Raw genomic sequence first — 24,196 nt, forward strand, 5'->3', positions numbered from 1 at the left:
CAAACAAGCTATATTCAACAAAAACTGATGTAAGTTTATTCATTTATTCTTATTTACAAATCTACCTTCCATTTTCTCCAAGAACTACTTTAAAGTAAATTATCTTCTTTCTGAATCTTTGATTATGGTTTGTTTAATCTACTAAGAAATTTTAACTTGAATCGGTGTACTAATGAAACATGAATCCTTGCTTTTAATGACCAGTAAATAGCTACCTCTTTGGCTTTTTAAGATCAAGAGTTACACTACCACAATGCTATAAAACAACAGGTTTTACTATTTTCCATGACCATTTTTATAATACAACTGGTTTCAAGACTACAAAATAGCATGTTTTACTTTTTTCATATTGTTTGGTTGTTCAGTAACGCAAGAGTTCAACGTAGCTCGAAAAAGAAATGATGACCAAAATCCCAAAATCAAGGTTCATCTGGTTAACAAAAATATAATAATAAAAAATATATCCATTTTATTCATTCTGTGACCTACAATAAGACATTTTTTTCTTTTATGAGTTGCTTTAAACAAAATCAACTTTTTTCTTTTTTGACATGCTTTAAATTAACAAACTTTCTAAATTTCTTCTTTTGTGAACTGTACTACTACCAACGAACTATCATTTTTTATTTGTTTTTTTTCTTTAGTGACATGTCGTAAATAGCAATGAACTTTATTATTCTTTTTCTTGGTGATTTGCATTAAACTGCAAAAAAAACTATCTTTTTTTGTGATTTGCTGTAGATAGCAACAAACTATTTTTTGCATTTTGTTTTGTGAGTTGCACTAAATGAAATAAATAGCAACATACTTTTATTTTTTTGTTTATTATAACATCTTATGTTCTTTTCTTCACCTTGCTTTTATTTGGACTGGTATTAGTTTTAATGTGGACTACCTTCTTTGGATTCCTTTTTCAGTTCACGAGTTGAGTATTTCTCCAAGGATGAATGCGAAGATGATTGACTGGTTCATATGATGATGATGTTGTATGTGTGTCATTGTGTATGTGTGTGTGGTTTGTGACTGTGTATGTGAAAGGTAAGGATGAGCCATTATAAATCTTGATTCTATAGATAAAGTTTTATTATTTTCTTTGGTTATTTGAATACATAATATCTTTGTTCAGTAAATGTGTATGTGCATTACCTTTTAGTCTTTAGTGGGTATTTATGTGTTAAGAAGTCATGGACATGGGCATTTGGGACTCTTTATAGGGATCATGAAAGTTATGAAACAACTTATTTTAGTGTTGATGGTTGCATCAGATAATAAATTTGTATTATTTTGGTCTAAGTTTGTATTTTGTGCAATCAGATTAGCATTTGCAGCCCCTAACAATATCTATTGGGCATCTGGTCTTCCAAAACGAAAATAGATGAGAGATTTTAGTGTGAAACCAGGACATGCAACTAAAGTTGATTTTTTCAGCTAAAAATGGGGCTTATCATAAAAGACGTGGAAATCAGATGAAAGATTTCTTGATTTCTTTTTGTATGTGAGTTTTTCGAGTTTGGTCTCTGCCATCCTAACTTTGGATTACCTTTTGTTATAATTGGGAGCTTTTTTTCAAGATATATTGTTGTAATAGGAAGAAATAAAAAATGCTATAATAAACATATCAATGAAAGTATATTTTCAATCCTCACATTTAAGGCTTTAGCCGTATTTCTTGATTGAAAATGTGTACGTGGTTTTTCCTTTTACATTGTTTAAGTGTTATTTTTTGTGCAATTGGTTTTGCAGATTCCGAGATACATTTTTTGAATGTTTTTTAATGATGTCTTTTGTTGTAGGGTTGAAATAGCAAGGGTGAGATGCGATTGTGGGTACCATGTTGTGTCAATGAACCTACAAAATATTTTGATGTTTTTGTTAGTTTTTGAGAATCAATTCATATTATCGATATGTTAATTAGTTTTTGAGATTTAGTTGTGATTGTAAATTGTCAGTTCTTTTCTTCTTTTAGTTTTGTTTATGGTTCTTGCTTTTGAAAATAGTGGCTTGTGTAAGTTCTCATTCTCCAGTACTCAATAAATGAATAGTACCAATCTCCACTTTCCAAATATGTTATATCCAAAACTAATCAATTCATAAAACGTTTAAGAAGCACATGGTATAATTCCAAAAGTCATCACTTAATTTGGTTTTAAAAAAGTCATTGTACCATACTTATTTTATATTTTTTAAATTCATGAAACAAGAGGATGAGCTGAAGGTACAACGCCTAAAGCCTACTCCCAAGTTTGAACCAACCTCTCCCATCTGTTTTCCCTATTAAGTTGCAAAGTTAAACTATAAGTAACCATACCACTCTTAATTTCGCTGAAGACATATATTTTTCTTCTGAATAAAAAACTTAACCCTTGTATGCCTTTTCTTTTATTTTGCATCACGAGTTTTTTGAACCCAAAATACCAAGAATACCCTTCACTAAGCTCTACCCATCAACCTCTATAATAATATAGCATCTTGGTACTTTTTATGAACATATACGTTCTTTTACCACACCTTTCCCTCAACGACAAAACACATGGAGAGAAGGAGAGGGTGTAATGTTAAACCACTTTAAACTATATTATATTATGTAAGGGAATACATATTTCCCTTGCTATGTTTCTTCTAGCATCATACTGTCATTTCTTCTTATCCGGTGGTTTTTTTAATATATTAATTGCCGTTCTACAGAAAAATTAAATTGTTTTAAAAATTGTCTTTTATTCAAAAGTGTGTGAATCTCGGTTTTCGGGTAAATCTACATTATTGTAACAATTAAAACATTCAAAATTGTTTTAAATCTTTCTTTTATACATTTTATATACATCTGGTAGTCATATCATTTTTGGATCATAATCTTATAACTAAAAAGATATTTAGGATCATTATGATGTAAAAATGATAACCTTTTTTTTCAGATTTATATATCAAAAAGATAAAGTTTCATGATTATTTTGTTTAATTAATAAATAACAAAATTTGTATTGTTTGTTTTCATGTGATCAACTTTACGTGACATTGTTCATAGATAGATAATGAACTTGATGAAACAAGTATTGAATCCCTGATGCTGAATAAAGTCCAAAAAGTAAAAAAAAAAAATCATAAAAGGTTACATATGGTTACAAAGTTGATTTATGTTTATACTATCACATTGCGTATATTCTGAAATACAATATGTTTCTGAAAGAAACTAACGGCTCAATGATAATTATCCAAACTCTTCATTTTTTATGTTACTTATTTTCATATTTGCTAGCATGACTCTTATTGTTAATTGTTTAAATGTAGTAAACTATTTGCGCAAAATAATTAATCGCCTCTACAAACTAATTTTTGAAAAAACTATTCTCACCCATCGCTTGGCGCGGGTAAACGGCTAGTATATATATATATATATATATATATATATATATATATATATATATATATAGAGAAGAAGAATCATTTGAGAACTTATAGTTTCCCAAGAACCCGATAATTAAAAGTGGACCATCAGATTAAAAAAAATTAAGGGCTAAGATCTTTTATGGCACTTTTGTAAATAAATGGGAAAATTAAACAAGGGGGTATGATTCAGAAATTAATCTAAGGGCACTTATGGTACTGAAAAGATTATTCCCCCAAATCAATCGATGCCCTCTTTCTCTCAATCCACCGATCATCTTCGTATTATCATCCTTCTTTCTCTTATAGATTCATGTCGATCGTTGCCCAAGAACCAGCATCCAGCATCTGAAATCTATAGTTTCCTCCATTAACTGTCTCACTATTCATTGAATCGAGTCAGGTGAAGAATTTACACGACTCGTTGAAATCTAAGATCCTTTGAATCTGATTTCTAAGCCATAAAATTCCGCGATTTTTCCGTTAGGTCGTCTCATCGTCGACGAGCACATTGCAAGGTGAAATTTAGGCTACCAGACTATCGATTGGCTTCCTCCTCCCTTCATCGGCCACCTCTACCATTGTCGACTGCCACTCTACCCACAGATCCTCCTTGGATTAATTTCTGAACTTGTGCTTCGTGATTTGCACTTCAGTAGCTCTTTCCGCCTCTGTCTTAATTACCAATGTGGACTCAGTTTCCGCTTTCATTGTCGTTGTGCCTAGGAAGTTGCAGACGGATGACCTCGCCATTGTTCGTCTTTTCCGAAAGAATACTCCTTCTGTTTGTCTACATTACCAATTTAGCTTCCAGGTATTTAACTTTTTTGTTCCGATTTTGATGGATACTTGTTTTGTGTCCTTCATTGTGTTTGTTGGATTTGATGGATTTGATACACAGTGATAAAATTAGAGTTATTAAGCACAATTGTTTTTGTAGTATAGTATAACCGTAAATGATCCAATACTTTTGCACATATTTTTAAATTTTAATGCTCACTTCATAAACTGAGACATCTGAGTGGCTGCTAAATGAGCATAACAAATTGGTGCAACTGCATAAAACCAACCATTCATTATTACTACAAATGTCACTGCTGTTTACTCATTTACAACTTTAAAAATACTTCAACTTACCAACAGATATGGCAGTAGTGCTTCTCTGGTAACTGTAATAATAATAACAATTCAAAGTTACAAAAATAATAAAAATTAGATGATTTTCATAATATTAAATATTTATGGAAGGAATGGACTTACACATAGGAGAGGGTGTGGACAAGCTCCTGAAGATCATCAGCCGAGAACCCAATTTCATCGTACAGAACATGGTAATGAGTGGGCATGGTTGTCCCCTGTTCAAATATTTTATTTTATTTTATTTTATTGCAATCCCAATGATAAAACTATTGCTTTTTAAAGCAAAACCAAAACATGTAATGAGATGTGCATTACAGGAACTTCCATTGAAGTGCACAAAATTCAGAACATGTAAACAGCTTCTACAGATGGTGGACAGGTAGTACAACACACACACACACACAAGGTCAACCAAATAATGGTAAGTAAGAACATCATAATCATTTTAATGATACCCAACTCTTTGTACCAGCTTGTTGAAGAGAATAATAATAATAATAAAGAGGAGGAGCTCTCTGTGGTTGAGATGACACAATTAGAAGAAGAACTTGATGCTGCTCTTATGCAAACAAGATCAAGAAAGGTGATTCTTTTCATTTGCTGCTACTTGTTCAGTTTACCTATCTATTTTAGTTTTTGAATTAGTCACTGATTAGTAGGATCTTATTTATTATGAGATTGAGAAAAAGATAAAACTTTTTTGAAATCCGTATATTGACATTGACAGTGACTATGGTTGATGATCTTTGTAGACACTATTGATGATGGAGTACGTATCCACCCTACAACAATAGGTATATAAATATAAATATAAAAAGAAAAAATCATCCATTTGGAGTATTATTACACAAAGTATAAGATCCATAGGGCACTTACTGTATTCCTCTCACTCATATAATAGCAATTGATTGTCCCAATCGTGAAATCCAACCAGTGTCTTTATTGCTTGTTTATATGATGAGGCTAATTTATATGGTTAAGATCATACACTTACACAACCCCTTCAATTCTCTTGTTTTTGTATGTTTAATACCAATCATACCAAGTAAGAACCTGCATAAACAGAACATCTGTCTAATCTACATTTATCATTGTGATTGTGAGCAGGAAAAAGGATTTAATAAAAGAAAATGAAGAAATCGTACAACAGGTAAATCTATTATCCCTGGAAATTGAAAGAAGATTCATTTTTCAAAAAAAAATTATGTCTAACTTTACATTCAGAAACTTTGATAATATAAATAACATATAAGAATATTTCACTAACATATAAGATATTTTAGTTTTTGAATGTAAACTTCAAATCCAAATATTCTTATCTAAATGTCTTATCACCATAAATTTTTATTCCTAATTGATTCATAAATAATTCTTCAGTTAATCAATAAAGGAACTGTTATATTTCCAAGAAGGAACTCTTATATTTCCATGTTGTTTAGAGTATACAAACATTGTTGTAGGAAGGAAATCATATTTTAAAAGATAACAACTTCAATTGCAAAATACAGAACCAAATTCAACTGTTATATGCTTTTCATTTAGACTCATTACTAACCTCAAACAAAGGAATTCCATACATGGTTGCTTTAAAGCATAAGAACCTAGCATGTGCAGAATTGCTAAACCCTTCATCAGCAGAGCCTCTGGTGTGGCCTTCACCATTGTAATTCATTAGTGAGCTCTAATGGAATTCATTAATTCATTAGTGAGGAAAAAGAGGTCATTGAAGATGGACCCTTCAAAAGACTCCATTGACTTATCATCAGTCAACTCTACTGATGTGGTTTCTGATTCATCACATGCTGAAACTCTTTCATCTTTAGAAGAAACTTCTGTTACTTCTTCAGAGCATCCTGTTGTCCGATTCGTGAATCAAAATGGAACACGGAGTTGTAACATTTATGGGATTGCAGATGTAATTTCTCTCATTCTGTCCAAAAGAAGTTAATACCCTTGTGTTGTGTATGTGTTAATAATCTTGTGTGGTTATTTTTAGGTACTACTAGCACTTGATAGGATTGAGAAAAATGAGGAGTTAACATATGAGGTAATTAATTAGTCTTTAATCTCTATTGGAGGGTAAATTTGTAAATAGTTCTTGACTGACCTTTTTTTTATCTACAACAATTACTCTCACTTGAAGCAAATTTGTTCTTTGGTGGGCTTAACTTGTATGATCAACATAGGGACATGAGACTGGATATTGATAACATGTCATACAAGGTTTATTTTATTTTCTAATCTATTAATGTTGCCAACATGATTAATATCCATGTCTGCCTTAATGATGTTCCGGTTGACCGGACAAAACCCACTAAACCAAATATCATTCCATGGTCGAATCTGGAACATGATTGATGTACCTTGTTTTAGTAGGTCCTGAGGAAAGTCAATGGTTGTACGCATCTGGTCCTTGCACTCTGAGGCAATTGTCATTTTTTACCCATATAGTTTCAATATAAATTTTATCATGTTTCTTGTTATTTATATATTTAATCCAATTTGTTAGTCAATTGTTGGTTTGGTTGAAAATTATGCAGGATTCTAAAGCACTATACAAGTTATTTTTGTTAGATGAGAGTAGCAGTGGACGACTTTCTACTAAAAGTCAACTTATGGTGAGTCATGTTGTATTCTCTTGGATTCTAATATCTTATTTAAAATTGGTTTATAACTTTGAAAGTAGATTTGAATCTTTGATCTCTATTTTCTTTCTTAATACAACTCATGGGCAGTTTTCTTTTTTACTTAATGGGCTTAATGAGTTCAACACTTAAATCTGGACAACTATGGTTATTTCTTTTTTACTTAGCTAAATTTATATAAAGTTCAACGTTGTAATTACATGTGATTCACATGTAAATCACATATGAATTACATGTGATTCACATGTAAAACATATGTAATTCACATATGAATTACATGTGATTCACATGTAATTCACATATGAATTACATTCGATTCACATGTAAATCACATATAATTCATATATGAATTACATGTGATTCATATGTAAATCACATATGAATTACATGTGATTCATATGTAATTCACATATAAATTACATTCGATTCACATGTAAATCATATATAATTCACATATGAATTACATGCGATTCACATGTAAATCACATATAAATTACATGTGATTCATATCTAAATCACATATGAATTACATGTGATTCACATGTAATTCACATATAAATTACATGTGATTCACATGTAAATCACATGTGATTCACATGTAAATCATATGTGAGTCACATGTGAATCACATTTGATTCACATGTAATTCACATGTGATTCACATATAAATCACATGTGATTTACAAATGATGTCATATGTAAATGTGATTCATATGTGAATTGCATGTGATTCATATGTTAATCACATGAAATCACATATGTATTTTTGTGAGTGCTTTCGCATCAATAATTTTTTTTTTAATTTTCTTGTAGATTTGGAAGAAATTGTGGTGAATATTGAAGAGGTGAAAAATGATAAATTGAAGAAAATAAGGAAATATTGACACGAAGACATGAAAACACTTTGAAATTTGTAGCATTTTTTATTTTTTATATTTTATTTTGTATTGAATAAAATACTTGTACTATTATGTTTATAGATTAATTAATAAATATGAGATTTGTTGTGATTTACTTACAAATATTATAGTATAAGAAATGTACATATATGCATTTGAAAAAATATGCACATATGCACCTAAAAATTTACTTTAAAAAAATAATGCAGTTTTTTTAAAAAAAAATTGCAGTTTTTTTTTAAATACAGTTTTTTCTGAAAAAATGTAATTTTCTTTATAAAAAACTTACAGTTTTTTTAAAAAAATGCAGTTTTTTTTGAAAAAATGTTGTTTTCTTTAAAAAAAAGTATAGTTTTTTTGAATTTGCAGTTTTTTAAAAAAAATATTTTTTCAATTTTTTTTCAAAAATTCATGTTTCTATTAAAAAATAAAAAGTCTGCATTTAAAAAAAACGAAAAATACTATTTTTAAAAAAATATGAAAATTTGATTTATGATGTAAATTTTTAGACATTTATATTAATATGTTAAATAACACAAAAAAAATTAAACATTAAATGAGATTGATAAGATAACGATCATGTCCTTAATGAATTACTTTTGATCAAACGCTCCACTTTTAGTTCTCGGGTTCTCGGGAAACTATGAGTTCTCAACCGATCTCAACCGTATATATATATATATATATATATATATATATATATATATATATATATAGTTCTCGGGAAAGTATGTGTTTTCAACCGATCTCAACCCTATATGTATATATATATATATATATATATATATATATATATATATATATATATATATATATATATATATATCTCCGGTCTCCATTATCAAATTCATATAAATAAACCCTTTTATTCTCCGGTCTCCATTATCAAATTCATAAGGTTCGTAGGACGACACATCACCTACCTACTAAAACGACGCCATGGACATCAAACTGGACTCCACCGCGTCTTGTTTCATATGGCAGGAAACACAACATACACGGCGTTTTCAAGGAGAAAGGTACGACGCTTCCTTTATGGCTTCGTTTTCCATTTAGTAGATACATTTTCTTGTATGATCATACTTATACCGTCACACCTGTTGCCGTTTCCTACCCCAATATATAACCACCGCTCCTTATCATATATTTTATTCTCACACGTCTCTCGCGGACGCTAACCCTCCATCAGGTGTATTACTTTTCTAAAAGCCTCCGTTCATCTTCATCTTATTTTTGAAATTAGGATTTTCTTTATCTTCCATCTTCTGGTGCTGGTTGGTACGATGACAATGAGCAAGGTGGTAGTGTTCGTTCTATCGTATTATATATCCATCAAAATCATTTTTTTGTTTTTCAATTTAATAAAAGGGTTATGAGATCTTAAAATTGGCCTCATCTAAAGACAAATGCAAAGGAAAGCCTACAAAAGCTCTAACTGCAGCAAATAGGGAGTTGGGGGCAAACTAAATATCACCTTTTTGCTAAAAGTTTAAGTGGGTGCTATGGGAATTACAAATACAGGAATAGTAATGACCTTTTCCCTTTATGATATGGTGATATGGTTCATCTATATTGTAAGTTACTGCAGCCCCTATCGATGTTCTTCACATTTTTGATTCTCATCGATGAGATTATGGTAATTAATTTAATTTACCCTTCAGTGCATACCCTTCCTCAAATTGGGGTTAGTGTTCGCAGGGTTACCGGACCAACAATGGATTCTTATAAAAACTATATTTCTTCAATTTATTTTAGAGAGAGTCTTAAAATTGAAAATACCGGATGAGAAAACCAAGGAAAAGGCATGAAAGAACGTTATTTTTTCAAAACGACGATTATAAGCCAAATTGGTTTTGGCGGCAACATACTACGCCAGAATTGATAGATTTTCCTGGATATTCTTGAACAAAGGTTAGACATTATTTATCTTTAATTTCCCATGCTATGCTTTCCCTGTATGTTTATCGTTATATGTTTTTATTTTGATTTAAAATTATTAAGGAGTCCAAACACTGCCACTCTTAACTATTTATCAGGATATTGGTGATGTAGGGTTATTTATATGATATAAATTAGAGCATCATGCAAAAACATTTATGCAAGAGACATTTGTTTCTTGTTTTTAACGGGATAGAGTAAAAACTGATGAGGGAAATTACTTTCCTGTAATTGCATACTATCCCTGAGGAAGGTTTCTTGATTGATAATTGCTACTTATATATCTATGTGTTTGTAATTTTATTTATTGGTATTTTGGTTCCACTTTTTATTGTTTCAAAATCTATCGGATTTGGGAAATTGTATTTGAATTGAATAAATCCATACCCCTCTTCTCTTTATTCATCACATATAATCTATCTACATGCATTCCAACTGTTTGTGAAAATACCAATATTAGTATTGTTAGTAATACATTTTTTTGGTGTTTTTTAGGTTGCAGGATTACATCGAGACATTTGGTGGTCCTTACACAATGCTAGGGATCAACAATTGGCATTTGGAGGCCACATAATTTGCATGTTTTATCTTTTTATGTTAGGGATTAATGATCATCTTGGATTGTTTAACAAAGGTTAGACATTACTTACATTTGATTTCTGTAAGGGTCGAATTGTTGTAATTAGTCGAAGTATGTTTTGGACTCTTCGAATGTTTTGTAATGTATTTTACTAGGGCGCTTTTATTCGAAGCTTTAGAGTTAATGCCTTAGTATTTTTTTGTATGCTTTCAGTTCCCTATAAATAGGGTTATTTACTAGAGTTAGATAAGAACTTTTACAGACTTGTCTACTGTACTCTGTAAAGAATTCGAAAGCATAATAGAGCATAACAAGATCATATTTACATCCTGTATTCAAATCTCGTATTCTTACTTGAATTCATACTCTGATTAATTCATTACTCGATTCATTGGTTCATCAATTGGTATCAGAGCAAGAATCATATCTCTGATCTGATTTTCACGCTGTTAAAAAGGTTTTTGAATCAACTTTTTGATTCAAAAGTTACAGCACTTTTTGAAAGTGAAAAATTGTCTAGATCTTAGTCTGTGATTCGATTCTGCATTTGAATTGTTGAATCGAGTGTTATTCTCATCAATACGATTTGATTCATCTAGTTTGTTTTCAAATTCTCAAATCTTTTCAAACTTCTCAAAATCATCTTCCGTACAACAATGGCGAGTTTCAATCTCAATTCGATGACCTCGTTTTCTCATCTGTTAGGTTCATCAACCAAAATTCCAATGCTAATCCCTGAATACTTTGATCAGTGGGCTGATCGTATGCAGGATTATCTGAATGGTCTGGATGAAGAATTATGGTCATGTATCACTGGAAATGTCAATGTTCCAGTGAATGTTCAACCAATTGGATCATCTTCTACAAACTCTGGAGTTGATAATCAATCTGATCGTCTAAAGAAACTGGAGAAGAAAGTGTATGAGGGAACTGCGAGGTGCTTTACCTCCAGTTGTGTACAATTACGTTAGAAGTTGTACAACTGCAAAGGAGGTATGGAACAATCTGAAAGATAAGTTTCAAGGAAGTGAGAAAACAAAAATCAATTCAGTCAAACAGTGTTTGGTTGAACTGAAAGATTTCAAACAAAAAGAATGAGAAACAATTGAAGTTTACTATGATCGTCTTAACGAGTTAATCTATCGTTGCAATCGCTATGGAATTACCAGGACATCAATGGAATTCAATCTCATCTTTGTAATGGGGCTTCGAAAAGAGTGGAGAAGTGTGAGTATGATGGTGAAGAATCAACAAAGTTTTGATACATCAACTCTCAATGATTTGTACAATCAGTTGAAAACACACGAAATTGAGGTAAATGAAATTGCTGAGGAATCGAAGTTGAATTTGGGAGGTCCATTAGCTCTTGTGTCAAAGATTTCTGAGAAAGAAGCTGAAAATGGTGATTCTGAGGAAGAAGAAGGATTCATCATGAATTCGGATGATAAAGCAATAGCATTTTACTCGAATAATCGTGTTAAGAAATTTTTCAAAAAGCCGTTCAATTCGAAGACTAAGCTTGTTGAGGTGAAAGGAAGTTCTGTGAGTAAAAATGTTGTTGAGGAGAAAAAGAAAGTTGAGAAGCAAGATTCGAAGATAGCTGATGAAAAGGGTGAGAAGAAGCTGAAAGGTGATGCTGGAATAGATTGTCATTATTGCAACAGTACGAATCATCTTGCAAATGACTGTATGCTTCGAAAGAAGGATGAGAGGAAGAATAAAGTCAAGGATGAGGCGTATTATGCAGAGAAGCTGGAAGAGGTTCGTACGAAAGCTAAAAGTTTGTCATTGGTTGCAAAGGGTGAGCATGAGGATGAAGATGGAACTTATCAAATCTGGTCATCCGGGTCAGACGATGAAGAAATGAGGAATCCAACGCATGGAGCGATGTATGCGAAAATGGAGGAGGATTCAGATGACGAAGAATTCGAAGTGAAAGGACGATGCTTCGTATCTAAAACGACAGACAAATCTCCAATGACAACAAAGGTACGTAAAATTCTCGAATCCTTTAATATTCCTACACATGCTTATGACTCTGAACTAATTTCTTTTGATGAGACGGTTACTTATTTTGATTCAATTGTTGTGTCTGCTAGCAATGAGGCCAACAAGTTGTCAATGGAGTTGTTAGAGGTCAAAAAGAGATTAGACTTGAAAATAAGAAAAATTGAATGTTTGGAATTACAAATGACAAATATTATGTGTGATAGGGATACGTTATCGAGTGATGTTAAATTTTTGCTAGCACAAAGAAACATTTACTGTAATTCTGCGAAAAGACTTTATGGCAAATTAACTGATTTACATCATTCAAGTGACATAAGTAAAGAGCAACATAGAAAATTACTACCTTTTCTAGCATTCGAAAGAGCTAAGGTAGATAATATTTCGTATGATTGTGAGCAAATAATAGCTGATTTTGACAAAGTTCCAGATGATAGATATAAATATGGAATTGTCAAAATTGATCTTGATGCTAAAGAATTAGTTAACACCGTGAATGATACTTTGACTAAATCTAAACAAATTCAAATTTTGAAAAAGACTGAGAATTCAACATCCGATTCTCAATCTAATTTTGCTGATATTGAAGATAATTCTGACAATATTAGTGAAATTAGTGAACTTGAAGATGTTGATTGTTCTCAGTTGTCTGTTATTAATGTTGCATCAACATCTAAAGGGAAAGAAAAAATTAAGGATTTGATGGTTGAAAATGAAACTGATATACCCCCAACTTCGAAAGTTAGTGATGTGAACTTCATGGATATCAAAGACAGTCAAACTGATGATAGTGATGATGAAGATGAAGAGAAAATTTCGAAGGAAAAGAAATCTTCAAAGGAAGAAGAAAATCCACGAATAAGGGTTGATCAGGTGTATGGTGATACACAAAAGTTCGAAAAAGTGATGAATGAAAAAGGTGAACACTATCTTGAAATGAATTCAGTGGTTTATCCAAATTTCAAATGTACAGATGATGTCATTTTTCCAAATCAAGTTTTCGTAACTACTGGAAATGTTGAGAATATCAAACCAGAATTAAAGAAGTTAGTTGAAGAGGATAATTCAAAAACAACTGATGAAGGCTTTTTCACAAATCAAAGCACAGTTGAAAACAACTTAACAAAGAATTCGTATGTTTTCCAACGTCAAAAACCACAAAGACAATGGGTTGAAAAATCAAAAATTGAAAAAGTGAATTCAAAACAAGTTGAAAAGGAACGTGAAAAAGCTGTCAAATTAAACTCCAAGGAATTCAAAGATCAAATTGACAAATTTTCGAAGAAAAACAACATTTCAAAAAGACAAGCAAGAAAGAAAATATTTTGGCAAAATGTTGAGTCTCAAAAGGTGTCTGAATCACAATCACCCAAAAATGTTTTCAAAGCTAAAAATTCATCTTTTTCAACAAAACCTCAACATTCATCTCAATCAAATCATTCAAAGTCTGAAGTGATTAATCAACCAAGGTTTTCGAAAGTTTCAGAAACTAATATTCCAAGAAAATTTTCAAATAACTCAAATCCAAATCAAATTTTTTTTCAATGTCAACATTTTAAATCAACAGTTGATACATAATATGCTAAATCTTTTATAACAAATCCAAAAGTTGATTTTGTTCCTAAAAAGCCAAAATTTCCAAATCAAACGAAGAAAGAAACTATGAAAACTTCACGAGAAAAAGGAATAACGTCAAGGAAGAACATTGATCATTGGCTTGAAGGCAAAGGAAAGATGTATCAGTCAAATACATTTTCAAAGGAGCAAATTCACGAAGCATATGAAAAGTATGTGAATAATTCATCAAATGGCAGTTCATCGTCTAAGGATTCGAACATTTCAGTCAAAGCTTGGAAACCAGTAATAAAAGCAAAGAATGGTCATTCACAAACTCAGAATTCGAAGGGTAATGTCAGTGAACATTCGAAACCATCAAAAACTTATGTTTCGGTTCCTTTAAATGAAGATGTAAACTTAATTGATAGTCTCAAAACAAAAGTTTGTGATTGGGTTAAAAGTTCTTCATTGCATTCGAAATTGAAATCTAATTTCCAAGGACCCAAAAAGCCTTGGGTACCTAAAATTTTCCATTGAATGTAGGTACTATGTGACGAGTAATATGATAACAAGTGGTACATCGATAGTGGTTTCTCTCGTCACATGACTGGGAAGAAGGAGAATTTACGTGATTTTCGAAGTCTAAAAAATGCTGGAGTAGTGAAGTTTGGGAACAATCAAAAATGTCAAGTTAAAGGATATGGGAAGATCACGAATGGACAATTCACAGTGAATCGTGTGGCATATGCTGAAGGTCTTCAACATAACTTGATAAGTGTTTATCAACTTGTTGTGGGCACTGGCAATCAAGTTCTTTTTAACGAAGAAGGAAGTATTATTTCGAATGTCAAAACAAAAGAGGTGTTACTGAAATCCAAAAGGAAAGGTGACATGTTCACTTTGGACATCAATCCGATAGTAGGGAAACCTGCTATATGTCTTCTTTCGAAAGCAACATCTGACTTAAGTTGGCTTTGGCATCGAAGACTTTCTCATCTCAATTTTCGAAACATCAATAAACTTGTGGTACAAGATTTGGTAAGAGGTTTACCTGTACTTAAATTTGACAATGATTCTTTATGTGCAGCTTGTGAAGTTGGCAAGCAACATAAACAAGGTCATCCAATTACGATTCATTCGAAAACAGTTGCACCTCTGGAGCTCTTACATATTGATTTGTGTGGACCTTCGACAGTTTCAACTCTCAACAAGAAACGGTATATTTTAGTGATTGTTGATGATTTTTCCATATTTACGTGGGTTTATTTTCTCAGGCTTAAATCTGAAGTTGCACAAATCATGATTGACTTTATCAAAAAGATGGAAACAACATTGAAGAAGATTGTTCGAAAAATTAAGAGTGATCATGGAACTGAATTTAAGAACAATGTTCTTGATTCATTTTTGGTGGACAAAGGGATTTCGCATAATTTTTCATCTCCATACACACCACAACAAAACGGTGTTGTTGAATGAAGAAATAGGTCTCTATGCGAAGCGGCAAGGACTATGTTGGCATATGCGAATCTTCCACAATATCTTTGGGCTGAAGCAGTATCAACCATATGTTTCACTGAAAACAGATCGTTCATTCATCGTCGTTTTAACATTACTCCATATGAAATTCTCAACAATCGAAAACCTAATGTCAAATTTTTTCATGTTTTCGGATGTAGATGCTTCATTATGAATCTCAAGGATAATCTTACGAAATTTCAAGCTAAAGCAGATGAAGGGATTTTCTTGGGATATTCGCATAATTCAGTCGCATATCGTGTGTTGAACAAAAGAACACGAAGAGTTGAAGAAACTTTTAATCTTACATTTGATGATTACTACATTAAACAAACAACATCACAGTTTGAAAATCATCATATTCTGACAAAAACACAAGATGAATCTGAATCCTCACAAACATTAGATGTTGATTATGATTTAATTTTTGGAATTTCAGATCATGCTGTTAATGCTGAAATACATGCAAATGATAATCATATCTCTGAACTCACAAAGCTTACTGATGATTCAACATCAACTTCTCCAGAGAAAAGCGAAAGTATGCAAAACAATCCAGTGGAAGGGGAGCAATTGGATTCAAATATTCTAGTTGAGGAAGAGCATTCTTTCGAGGGGGAGAATGGAAGAGTGAATGCTAATGTTGAGGGGGAGCATAATGTTGAGGGGGAGAATTTAGAAAAAACATTGAGAATAATAATGATTTTGATGATGTTTGTTTGATTGTAGGCTCAGAAAACGATGATATTGTTGGATTAGTGTCTAAGTCCATAACTATTTTGGTATGTACTTGACCCGATTATGAGCATGGTCCTTTTGGGTTGCCTTCACCATAGCAATATGTAGGATGAATTAAGGAGAGAAAGGTTTAATTATGATTTATTAATATATTATAAGAATAATATATTAAAGGAGAAATCATATAGTTTAATTAATATTAGTCAAGAATTAATTAAGAATTAATTTTGTGGCTAAAAGAGATTAATTAAACTTAGGGGACTGGATTTGTAATTATAAGATAATTACGATTGGACTATGGATCACCTAATAATATATAGGTTGGACGAATTCTATGGGAAGCCTATTAGAAATCATCCAAGGGATATGTTAAAGGAGTCCATGGGCTGCTTAGGGCCTAAGCAGCCAGATTAGGGTTTCCTAGTTGTAAACCCTAATAGCCTACATGTATATAAAGGACCCTTAAGCCCCAAAAACGTGGACAAGTAATCCTTTAGGGTTTCCAGCTATTTTTGGTGCCTCCTCTCTCCTCCCTCTTCATCCAAGTTGCTTAGTGGTGTGTTGAAAATATACGATCTGATTACCACGAATAAAGGCTCGGATACCAGTTACTGGGTGACAGATATATATATTTAAGGAGATAAGATGCGGAAAAAAAAAATAAGAAGTGCGGAATAAATATAAACTGGAAAGCTATAAATGACTGAAAGCTATAAATGAAATAAATGACAGTATTTAAATGACGTAAAGCTGTAATAAAATATATAAATATATAAATATATATAAAGTCGGTTCGTCAATAAATTGACTGAACTGGTTTAGAATTGGACTGGATCTTAATAGACTGTGTCTCTATTTGTTCAAAGTTCAATCCGGTAAGTAACAATAAGTTTTTTTTATGTAACAATGAATTGTTTACAAAATGATACAAAATACACGGGTAATGTTTTTTGTATGTGGGTATGAGGTTTTTTAAGGTGATTTGATGAGGTTGAAGTGGGTATTTGGAGGGTGGTAGAAGGTGTAATAAGGTTGTAGTTTTGGTGGTATAAGGTAACAAAGAGGGTGATGTTGAAAGAGCTTTGGGTGGTTACAAATATAGATTTTCGTAGTAAATCTCTCTGGATAGCCAATTCTCTCTCGCGTCTCTCTGGGGTTTGCAGTGGTCAAAAAAATCGAGGAAAATTCCTGGATGTAGGTAAGGTCCTGAATAATTTGCGGTGCAAATCTCTCCCGTATTATCTTGTTGAGTTGTGCTCGGTGAATTTTGTCTTAACTTGCAAATTCTGATGTCGAAAAACAGCAAGGTGGTGATGGTTGTGGTGATTTGAAAGGGTTTTTGGAGGAGCTTTAAGGAGGGTATTTGGAGGGTGTTTGGAGAGTATTTTGAGGTTGGCTATGTGTTTATTCTTCTGGAGATGAGAGAGTAATAGAAGATATATTACAAGGAAACACAAAACACACACAAAAACTCATGTAAACATGCATCTATATATATGCAAAGGAATCAAGCAACTCTTGTTTGTTTAAGGAAAAGTAATGAAGTGATTGATTGTAAAGGTTGGAAGCACACATGATGTTTGGTACTTTTGCTTTTGTGAAGATTTCTTTCCAATAAATATATATATATATATATATATATATATATATACAATATACATACATATATATATACAATATAATATATATACATATATATTTATATAATATACATATATATATATATATATATATATATATATATATATATACACACTTGTATATATATATATATATATATATATATATATATATATATATATCCAATTGTGAATTGAATTTCCATTTTTGACCCTTGAGGTTTTTAAATTCTTGACAATTTTAGTCTTGATTTGTTTTGTCTTCAAACGACCAAATATTGCGTCTATTTTTCCGTCTTTGCGTATTTTGTCTTTTGCATATTTTTCTATTTCATAATTAAGCACGAATCCACGCAACCTGAAATAACTGATAATATTTGTTAGATAATATAAAACCAATTCGTCTTATTTCAATGATGATCACATATAAAAACATTTTTCAACAATTTCCCCCTATGTGATCATTGATGAAATAAGGATAGATATAATCACATTAATAGTTTTAATCTTGAAGATTTGGGATAAAAGTTTTGTCAATGAGAAGATATATATAAAACCATTGTAATCTTTTTGAAAGTTTGTGACTTGGTTTAACATATCTTATGTAAAAGATTTTCAGAAATTTGTTTCCGAATTAAAGTCTCGGGTTCGGTTATCAAAGGGTAGTCATATATGTATCTAAAGAAATTTCCTTAGATTTTATAGCATTATTAATGACGACAAGTGGTCTAACAGGTCGATTCAGATGAACGCTCATAGGTATAGCTCACACTTCACTTGGGTGTTTGGTTGTTCTGGCAGCAGAACAAGTTAATGATCACTAAAAATGAGTGATATCTCTCTCTGATGACTCACACTCATATTGGAGGTGTTCAACTATGCTTTTCCTGTAAAGTCACTTAGTCTCATTATTAGATAATCAATCACATAAGACTGGTTTCGGCATTACTCAGCGGGTTTCTTCATTCATGCCATTAAAGTTCACTCTCTCTCCGTCGGGAAATACATGTAGAGGGGTTTAGCAATTTTCATAGTGCAGTTTGCAACTAAGATTCTTCAGTGATGAAGGCTACAGTATCCCGGGAAATCCATTGTTGTTGCAGTTTCTTCTTTGATAGTATCCTGTTTGTTGATCAATACCGATTTATTGTAAAAAGATATTTTGTTTTAGCATTGAGAATTTGCTACATTTGAGACCTTTTTAAGAGTATTTGACTTGAGTGATTGAGATATCTTCTTTTGTGAAAAATGGTTAAAACAAATCGCGGGATTTTATGATTTTTGTTTTGAAATAACCATTTGGTTGAAAGTTTGTTTGAAAATACCAAATATAGAATATTTTTTTTTGTTTGGTATATCTTTATTGAATCCATTTGTTTTCTTGTTGATTTGTCTTTGAGGATTAGATGTTGATAGATATTTGTTTCTCCTTTGGTTTTCTTGTAAGGATATGTCGTTGTTTGCTTGATGGATCATGGGATCGCAAGTCTTCATTTTTGGTTGGCTTTTATCTAGGTAGGGATAGGTGGCATAAAAGACAGTTTGTCTAGTATGTAAGAAATGAATGTATCGTCCCTGGTCATTTTGATATCTAAGCAAATATGAGACCGTGACAAGGTATAATTGGGTATACCTTATAAGCAATAGTAACACACCTAAGCTCACAAGAAATGATTTCCACAATGATTTAGATCGACGAGGCACAAATTCTCACATGGGTTTTTGTTTTCATCTGAACCTCCTAACCTTATGTCCCTTGATTGTTTAAAATCGTCAATAATGAAATAAAATCGAAGGAAATAAAGTTATATACATTATGAAAAGTAGGATATTTGAACCTTCACTCCAATTGAGAATCAATATGACTTAAAATCTTCATCGAGCATAAGCATCTGAAAATTAAGTCAAGAGAAGATTAATCACAAGGTTCTATAAAAGCTTATTATGACAAGTCTTTTATTAATTTTTTTTTGAAGATTTGTTTTTCTGAATGTTTTTGGAAATATTGGTTATTTGAATGTTTTTGGTATTTTTTAAAAGGAAAGCAATTTTCAATTGTTTTTGAATTTTCCTTTTGAATGAAAGTAAACACACTTTTGTACAAACAAAAAGTAAAAGTTTAAGGATAGATGTTATCTGGATTTAACATTCCTAGACGGCCTAGGAAGTATTGAAACTTTGTTTCATCGAGAGCCTTAGTGAAGACATCGGCAATTTGATCTTCGGTGTTGATGAAGTGCAATTCGATATGACCCTTTTGAATGTTGTCTTTGATGAAATGATATCGAATGTCTATGTGCTTTGTCATGGAATGGTGAACGGGATTGTGAGAAATGGCAATTGCACTGGTTGAGTCACAAAATATGGGAATTTGTGAAATTTTGAAGCCATAGTCTCGCAGTTGAGTTTGCATCCATATGACTTGCGAACAACAGCTGGCGGCAGCGACGTATTCAGCTTCTGCTGTTGATGTGGATACACAAGTCTGTTTCTTTGAAGTCCAACTCACTAGTCTACCTCCTAGGAATTGACAGCTACCAGATGTACTCTTTCTATCTAACTTGCATCCTCCATAGTCTGAGTCGGTGAAAGCGTTCAGCTGAAAATCGGATTTAGCTCGATACCAAAGGCCAAGTTTGGGAGTGCCTTTTAGGTATTTGAAGATGCGTTTCACAGCAACTACATGGGATTCCATAGGATTTGCTTGGTATCTGGCACAGACACATGTAGAAAACGTGATGTCAGGTCTGCTGGCAGTGAGGTATAAGAGTGATCCGATCATTCCACGATATCTTTTCTGATCAACAGGTTTGCCATTTAAGTCTGCATCGATTTTGTATCCAAAAGCCATTGGGGTTTTTGCGGTATTGGATTTGTCCATTGAAAAGCGAGTGAGTAGGTTTTTGACATAATTCTCTTGGTTGATGAAAATGCCATCAGTTGACTGTTTGATTTGAAGTTCGAGAAAAGTAGTCATCTCCCCAATCATGCTCATTTCAAATTTGCTCTCCATTAGATCTGCAAACTTAATACTCAAAGATTCATCAGTAGAACCAAAAATAATGTCATCAACATATATTTGTACGATTAAAAGATGTTTATTATAGATTTTACGAAAGAGGGTTTGATCGATTGAACCTCTTTTAAAACCTGATTCTTCGAGAAAGGTTGTCAATGTGGCATACCAGGCTCGGGGTGCTTGTTTCAAGCCATAGACAGCTTTCTGCAATTTGAAGCTGTGATCAGGAAATTTGGGATCTTCGAAACCTGGTGGTTGTTGGATGTATACATCGCGATCTAACTCTCCATGTAGGAATGCACATTTAACATCCATTTGGAATACTTTGAAGTTCTTATGTGCAGCATATGCAAGAAAGATGCGAATTGCTTCAATTCTGGCAACTGGAGCATATGTTTCATCGTAGTCGATTCCTTCTTGTTGTGAATATCCTTTGACTACGAGACGTGCCTTGTTTCGACAAACGATTCCTTGATCGTCAGTTTTGTTTCTGAATACCCATCTTGAACCTATAACAGAAACATCGGGTGGGGTAGGGACAAGATTCCATACGTCATTTCTTTCAAATTCTTCTAGCTCTTCTTGCATAGCTTTTACCCAGTCTGGATCTTTGAGAGCAGAATGTATGGTTTTGGGTTCAGTCATGGATAAGAAGGCTCCAAATAAACAATTATTAGAAGTTGCGGCTCTAGTTTGGATGCCTGAGTTTGGATCTCCGATGATTTGGTCAGTTGGGTGGTTTCTGGTCCATTTTATTAAGCGATTCTCTTCCGCTATAATAATTGGAATTTCAGTATCCCATTGTTCTTCTCCGGGAGTTTCATCTTGGAATAGGTTTGAAGGTTTCCTCATAAATGATGCATCAGGATTGTTTTGGATATTTGGGGATGGGGTATTTAAAGGAGGATTTGGTGTTTGTTCCAGTGAAGAAGTATGTGTAGGTGGTTCCCCCTTGAATTGATCTGCATCATTTCGGTTTGTTTGTGGAGTTCCTTCAGTGGTTGTTCCTGTAGAATCAATAGAAGTAGTTAGAAGTTCAGAATTGTAAGCGGTTTTGGGTTGTTCAAAAAGTAAATCAAGATCGATTTCAATGTCTATGTCAGGAGAAGGTGTTTGTTGAATTGGATTTTGAAAAATATTATCAATCATTTTAGAACCAAAATGTTCACGATCCAATTTTTTAACATAAAATTCATCGAAATGAACATCGGTACTTTCTTCAATTACTCTGGTACGTTTGTTCAGTACACGATAAGCAGCTGAGGAAAACGAGTAACCAAGGAAAATTCCTTCGTCCGACCTTGATTCAAATTTTGAAAGGTGATCTTTATTGTTCTTTATGAAGCATCGACAACCAAACATATGGAAAAATTTGATGTTTGGTTTTCGGTTGTTAATGACTTCATATGGTGTTTTATGAAGATGTTTATGGATTAAGGAACGATTTTGAGTGTAGCAAGCTGTGGCTATTGCTTCTGCCCAGAAGTATTGTGGCAGATCAGCGAAGATAAGCATTGATCTTGTAGCTTCACATAGAGTTCTGTTCCTTCTTTCGACAACGCCGTTCTGTTGTGGAGTGTATGGGGCTGAGAAGTTATGTTCAATTCCTTTGTCTTTGAGAAATGAATCTAGAGTCTTGTTTTTTAACTCTAAACCATTATCACTTCGGATTCTTCGAACAGGTCGTTTGAGCTTCAGTTCGATTTGTTTGATGAAGTTGATCATCTCTTCAGGTGCTTCTGATTTTAGTCTTAAGAAAAAGACCCAAGTAAAGCGCGAGAAACCATCAACGACAACAAGAATATACTTCTTCCCTTGTATGGTTTGGGTTTTGGCAGGGCCACAAAGGTCTATGTGCAACAATTCTAGTGGTTCGGATACACTAGATTCTGAGATGCTTTTGTGAGTTGATTTGGAAAGTTTTCCTTTTTCACATGCGGCACACAGAGTTTCATTATCAAGCTTCAGAAGTGGCAGTCCTCTAACAAGATCATCGCCGATCAGTTTGTTGATGTACCCAAAGTTTAGATGGGAAAGGCGGCGGTGCCATAACCAACTGATATCTGCTGGGGCTTTTGATAGCAGACATATATCGGGTTTACCATAGATAAGATCCATGTCAAGTGGATACATATTTCCGGCACGGTAAGAATCAACAATGATTTCTTTGGTTTTGGCGTCCATGATCAAGCTTCTTTGTTTGGTGAATAGGACTTCAAGATTGTTATCACACAGTTGAGAAACACTGATGAGGTTGTGTTTCAGGTCATCGACATAGGCAACTTTCTTTATGGTGAAATTACCATTTGTTATGTTTCCATAACCCTTGATTTTTGCCGTCATGTTGTTGCCGAAGGTAACGTCTTGATTGGTTTGGGTGGGTTTGAAGTCACGAAGGTAGTTTCGGTTTCCTGTCATATGCTTGGAGCAGCCACTATCAATATACCATGTATCATCCTTGGGTTCTCCAGCATTAGATACCTGTAATTTAGACAGAAGATTTAGGTACCCAAATCTGAATGGGTCCTGGTTTGTTAGTTGTTTTTATTTTGGGTTTTTTGTTTACCGAACTTCTTGTAGCATTTGACTTCATATTGCTATAAGAGTTTGGTTTATAAGGATGGAATGGTTGAGGTTTGATTTTATTTATCAAATTTTCCCAAAAAGTGATTTGTTTCTGAAAATTCGTTGGTTGATAAAATCTGTGATTTGGTGAATGATATCCTAGATGTGAATTTTTTTTGAAAAGTTCTCTTCATATCTGGGATGTGATTGGCGGTTATGAAAGACTTTTTGAAGATGATGTTTTAAAACTTTCTGATTTGGTCGTTTTTGAAAGTTCCTTGAATTTTTAAAGGTGATCTCTTGAAAGCAGTTTTCAAAAGGTTTTGGTTTTTGTTTGGAAACCTGTTTTTGAGGTATGACGTATGGTTTAACAGGTTTCTTTGGTTTGTTTTCAAAAGCCTTTGGTTTGTTAAGTGGGGTTATGGTTGCTTCATTGGTATGTTTGATTTGGTTTGTTGAAGAACTAGCAGAGTTTGCTTCAGATTTTACAACTCTTTTGATAGACTTTTTGGAAACAGTGAAAGCAGTGTCATCTGGGCTACAGTTGATAACTGTTTCGTCATCTGAATCTTCCTCATTAGCAGATGTGAAAA

At 32.7% G+C, this 24,196-nt stretch overlaps 1 protein-coding gene across 15 annotated transcripts; it reads left to right on the top strand.

Annotated features, from left to right (window-relative positions):
• The first annotated feature begins 3,597 nt into the window (after positions 1-3,597).
• LOC145105823 (uncharacterized) lies at positions 3,598-8,180 on the top strand. 15 transcript variants are annotated; one of them, XR_013707419.1, is made up of 10 exons: positions 4,630-4,712; positions 4,839-4,900; positions 4,994-5,104; positions 5,274-5,315; positions 5,629-6,436; positions 6,518-6,568; positions 6,665-6,744; positions 6,898-6,946; positions 7,062-7,139; positions 7,980-8,180. XR_013707419.1 is itself a non-coding variant. In XM_079042905.1 (9 exons), the coding sequence occupies exons 6-9, from the start codon at positions 6,206-6,208 to the stop codon at positions 7,998-8,000; spliced, it is 381 nt and encodes a 126-aa protein (XP_078899031.1). In that variant the 5' UTR covers positions 3,599-4,195; positions 4,648-4,712; positions 4,839-4,900; positions 4,994-5,104; positions 5,274-5,315; positions 5,629-6,205; the 3' UTR covers positions 8,001-8,180. The 15 variants fall into 15 exon arrangements, 11 of the variants coding, with proteins under 11 accessions (XP_078899031.1, XP_078899033.1, XP_078899032.1 ...); XR_013707420.1 differs by lacking the exon at positions 6,898-6,946 and adding an exon at positions 3,598-4,195 and having other exon boundaries at positions 6,518-6,744; XM_079042905.1 differs by lacking the exons at positions 6,665-6,744; positions 6,898-6,946 and adding an exon at positions 3,599-4,195 and having other exon boundaries at positions 4,648-4,712.
• The last annotated feature ends 16,016 nt before the right edge of the window (positions 8,181-24,196 follow it).

This window comes from Lactuca virosa, chromosome 4, assembly GCF_052849685.1.
Source record: "Lactuca virosa cultivar CGN04683 chromosome 4, Lactuca_virosa_CGN04683_v6, whole genome shotgun sequence".
Classification (NCBI taxonomy): Eukaryota; Viridiplantae; Streptophyta; class Magnoliopsida; order Asterales; family Asteraceae; genus Lactuca; species Lactuca virosa.